General features: G+C 44.3%; 1 protein-coding gene across 1 annotated transcript; it reads right to left on the minus strand.

The window, feature by feature from the left end:
* Positions 1-3,935: 3,935 nt before the first annotated feature.
* Positions 3,936-4,322, minus strand: LOC109116163. The gene has a single exon (XM_019201098.1). The coding sequence runs from the start codon at positions 4,320-4,322 to the stop codon at positions 3,936-3,938; it is 387 nt and encodes a 128-aa protein (XP_019056643.1).
* Positions 4,323-4,533: the final 211 nt, after the last annotated feature.

The following is a 4,533-nucleotide window of genomic DNA, read 5'->3' on the forward strand; positions in this document are numbered from 1 at the left end:
AATGTCAAATGAGTGAGTTACTCACATTGGGAGATGGCTTAACTTGCTTAGGGTTCATGATAGGGTACATTAATGCATCTAGAGATCATTTAGATCATTGGAAGATGGGTAAATCGATTCTCTAGGTAGTGAATTTAAGCTTGGGAGAGACAAACTCTAGAAGAAGTGCTTGAAACCCCCAATTGGAAGACAAACCCTAAGACATTTTAGCATCACTAACCGTCCATGTGATTCATGAGGGGTCCCAAACCTACAACGCCTCAAACCATCGTTTACACTCGTTAATTTCACTTGCTTGCTCGACCCTCTTTTCATATTTACATTTTCACAAACACTTTGTAATCAACATTTTCCATCACCTTTGATCTAGTTTAAGAATGGATTAATACAACCTAGTCCTCGTGATCGACCCCGTACTACAACTACCGTATACTTGTGGATAGTGGTACGAATCAGGTTACAAATTTAGAACTCGGTGCGTGCGCATCAGTGTCTTCTGAACCGACTTTGTTGGACAGTTTTTCAGTATAAGCGCAACCGTTTCAAGAGCGTAGCCCCAGAAGGATTTAGGAAGATCGACTTGACTCATCATAGACTGTACCATATCTAATAAGGTTCAGTTCCTCCTCTCGGACACGCCATTCCACTGTGGCGTTCTAGTTGGAGTCAGATGTGAGACAATCCCACAATCTGCCAGATAGTCAGTGAACTCTTGGCTCATATACTCACCACCTCGATCAGATCGAAGCAACTTTATCGTCTTGCCAAGTTGGTTCTGTACCTCGTTTCTAAAAATCTTGAACAATTCAAGTGTTTCAGATTTATGTCTCATCAAGTAGACATAACCGTACCTAATGAAATCATCAGTAAACGTAACGAAGTACATATAACCTCCTCTAGCGGGTGAGCTCATAGGACCGCATACATCACTATGTATCAGTTCTAGCAGCTCTGTAGCCCTTTCTCCTTTTCTAGGAAAAGAAGATTTCGTCATCTTGCCCATCAAACAAGAATCGCACGATTCGATTGATTCATAATCAAAAGAATCAAGAAGTCCATCAGAATGAAGCTTCGCTATGCGTTTCTCCTTGATGTGACCAAGTCGACTATGCCAGAGATAGGTTGGGTTTAAGTCGTTCGGCTTAAACCGCTTGGTACTAACGTTATAGATCGAATTGTGTCCAGACGGTTTATCATCCAAAATATAAAGGCCATTAAACAGGTAACCATTACCATAAAATAAAGCGCCTCTATAAATGGATAAAATTTTGTTCTCAATGACAAAACGAAAACCATCAGAATCCAAACATGAAATCGAAATAATATTCCTGCTAATGGCAAGTACAAAATAACAATCATGTAATTCCAACACAAGTCCAGAAGGTAAAGTAAGATCATGAGTCCCAACGGTCAACGCAGCAACTCTTGCTCCATTCCCGACGCGGAGATCCTGTGACACCCGTATCCCAATTCCCGTCACAGGATATGCCACATGGACGAAAAAAAATAAAATAATACAAACCAAAAATATGGGAATTTTAAAACTTTTTAAATATCAAACACGCAGCGGAATTAAACAACATTTAAGTCTTAAACACACATATTCGAATTGAAAAGGTACAACCATACAAACATGGAAATCGTATCCATAGTTCAAGTCATACAAATAAGGAAAACCCCGTACACGATGCTGTCTTTTCGAAGTCTTCGTCACCCCAAACGTGCTACTCGTGTTCCTCGTGATTTGAAAAAGGTAAAACTACGAGGGCTAAGCACAACTGCTTAGTGAATGATCCGGGTTGGATCCGGTAAACTCGTTCCCAGCGAGAACGGTATTAAAATGATAAAACACCAAATATAATTATTCAATATTAAACATATATTTATATCATATAAAAACATCATCGTATCAATTCCCGTATGGTTTCACAGCATCGGGCTAGCCATAAACCCTGGTCACTTCTCATGACTAGGAGCGCCTCTCACACCCATCACATCTCATGACGTTGGTCGTCGCATCTCACGACAATCAAGTATGTATGGCTTTGTACCATAGAGTCAGTCATAAACCCTAGTCACATCGCATGACTAGGAGCGCCTCTCACGCCCGTCACATCTCATGACGTTGGCCGTTGCTTCGCGCAACAATCAAGTCAAGTATGGCTTCACACCATAGGGTTAGCCGTAAACCCTAGTCACATCGCATGACTAGGAGCGCCTCTCATGCCCGTCACATCTCATGACGTTGGTCGTTGCTTCGCGCAACAATCAATGCGCTTCACGCGCACGTCACTTCTCGTGACCCATCGGAGAATAAAACTCAAACAATATACAACGATTGTCTTAGTATGTGTCGCACATCTCACCACGCATTCAATTGATTAATTTATTCCAATTCTTCCCCTTTTCATTTTTGTCGTGTCCCACCTCGTTCTTCACATAGTTGGGTCGATTCCTAGGTTGATATTTCATCCCGAGGTCTTTTTGGCTCAATTTCATCACATTCTAGTTTAGACCGGTCGGTTCGGGCGTTCCCGGGGTCTAGACCGATCGTACCTGGTCATTTCGAGCATTTTCGGTGTTTGTTTGGGTCTACACCGGTCGGTCCAGGCCTTCCCGGGGTCTAGACCGGTCGGCCCAAGCAATTTCGGACTGTTCTGACATTTTCAGGGTCTGGACTGGTCGGTCCAGAGCCTGGACCGATCGGTCTAGACCCTGGAGACAGATCGCGTTTTCGCGATTCTCGTCCCCGATTCTGGTCCGACTTCGTTGGCTCATAACTTGCTCGTTTCTTATCCAAATTGAGTGACGTTTGTTTCTACATGCTCCTTGAAATGTCCCCTTTTGATTCCAAGTAACAATTCTTTCAATTATCACACCTATTTTCTGGGTAATGGCCCAAAAGCTTCGGACTCCACATGCTTTTGCGTTTTTCTCTGAAATTTTACAGTTTTTCTCCGATTTTCAACCTTTCATATCTTGCTCGTTTCTTCACCAAATCGAGTGCCGTTTGTTTCTATGTGTTCATTGCAACTTCCAATTTCTAATCATGCCCAGGTTTCATCGAATTAACACCCATAACGATGATGAAAATGAGCTCACACAGAGGCAACTCGAGCCACTCACCTCAAACCAGAACTGTTTCTGGTTTTGGTCGGAGTTCATGGCGTTTTCCCGCGAATCCGATGACGGCGACCCTCCTAGACCTTCTGAGGCTGGTCCTCTTTGCGGCCACGAGCTCCTTTCCCCGTTCCTTCCTCTCCTTCCCCTTCCTCTCCTCTCTTTTCTCTCTTCCTTTCCTCTGCAACTTTTTTGAACAACAATGGCTGACTTGCCCTCTTCTGGGGAGTTTTTAGAGAGGAAGGATGAGCTTTTGCGCACAGGGAAGGGTTGGGCAATGAGCTGACGTCTCCCACTACGGCTAGGGTCGGGTTAGGCGGCTATTAGACTCCTTTTGACGCATGCATGTCGCGTCCAATATTGCAAGTTCGGCAGATATTTTCTTTCGTCTGGACCGGTCGGTCCAAACTTTTTTTTTTTGCCGATCGGTCTCGCTATGGCTCAGACCGATCGGTCTACGTGCTAGACCGATCGGTCTAGACCTATTTTTTTTCCTTCTTTTTGTCGTTTTCTCGTCTCGTTCGCTCAAGGTGGTTTTCCGGGCCTTTTCCCAACACTTTGTGGTCCCTATCTTAAGGTTTAGTACCCGTTTATTTAATTATTCTTCTCCGATTTTAATTAAATATCCCAAATCGGATTCAGGTTATTACAAATCCTCCCCCCTTAAAGAGAATTTGTCTCCGAATTTCGAATCACATGATATCGTCAATCCATTCGTATTCATAGCAAAATACCCAACACCTCCATTACAGCAGTGTCATACATCAGATAGGAGTTCCATACGATCCATCGTCATACACAAGAGTTGTACAACATCAAGTGAAAAGATAGGGATAGTTGCTACGCATCTCTTCTTCGGGTTCCCAAGTCATGTCCGAGACCCCTTGGCTTCTCCACAATACCTTCACCAATGGCACCTCCTTCGTCCTCAGCTTCTTAACCTTTCGGTCCATTATCTGTAGCGGTTCGTCTCGAAAATGTGTAGCATTCGTGAACTCTAACTCCTGAGGTTGTAGCACATGGGAAGGGTCTGCTACGTATCTCCGTAGCGTCGACACATGGAATACATCGTGGATGTTGCCCAGCTCTGAAGGCAACCCGAGTCGATATGCTACTGTGCCTACCTTCCCAATCACCGGATAGGGTCCGATATATCGCGGTTTCAGCTTCCCGCCCTGTCCAAACCTAGCGTGTCCTCGCATGGCCTGAACTCGGAGGAATGCTTGATCTCCAACTTCAAGGGTGAAGTCTCGTCTCCTCTGGTCGGCATATGTTTTTTGTCGATCCTGTGCTGTTTTCAGGTTGACTCGAATTTTTCAGATCACTTCCGTAGTCTCTTCCACAATCTCAGGTCCGAATTCCCGTCTCTCCCAATCTCTGTCCAACACAAAGGTGTCTTGCATGGCCTCCCAT

This window comes from Tarenaya hassleriana, unplaced genomic scaffold (assembly GCF_000463585.1).
Source record: "Tarenaya hassleriana unplaced genomic scaffold, ASM46358v1 Cleome74, whole genome shotgun sequence".
Taxonomy (NCBI): Eukaryota; Viridiplantae; Streptophyta; class Magnoliopsida; order Brassicales; family Cleomaceae; genus Tarenaya; species Tarenaya hassleriana.

Bases quoted from the DNA above. Each gene is read 5' to 3' on its own strand.
- LOC109116163 (XM_019201098.1), bottom strand. From the start codon at position 4,322: ATGCGAGGACACGCTAGGTTTGGACAGGGCGGGAAGCTGAAACCGCGA.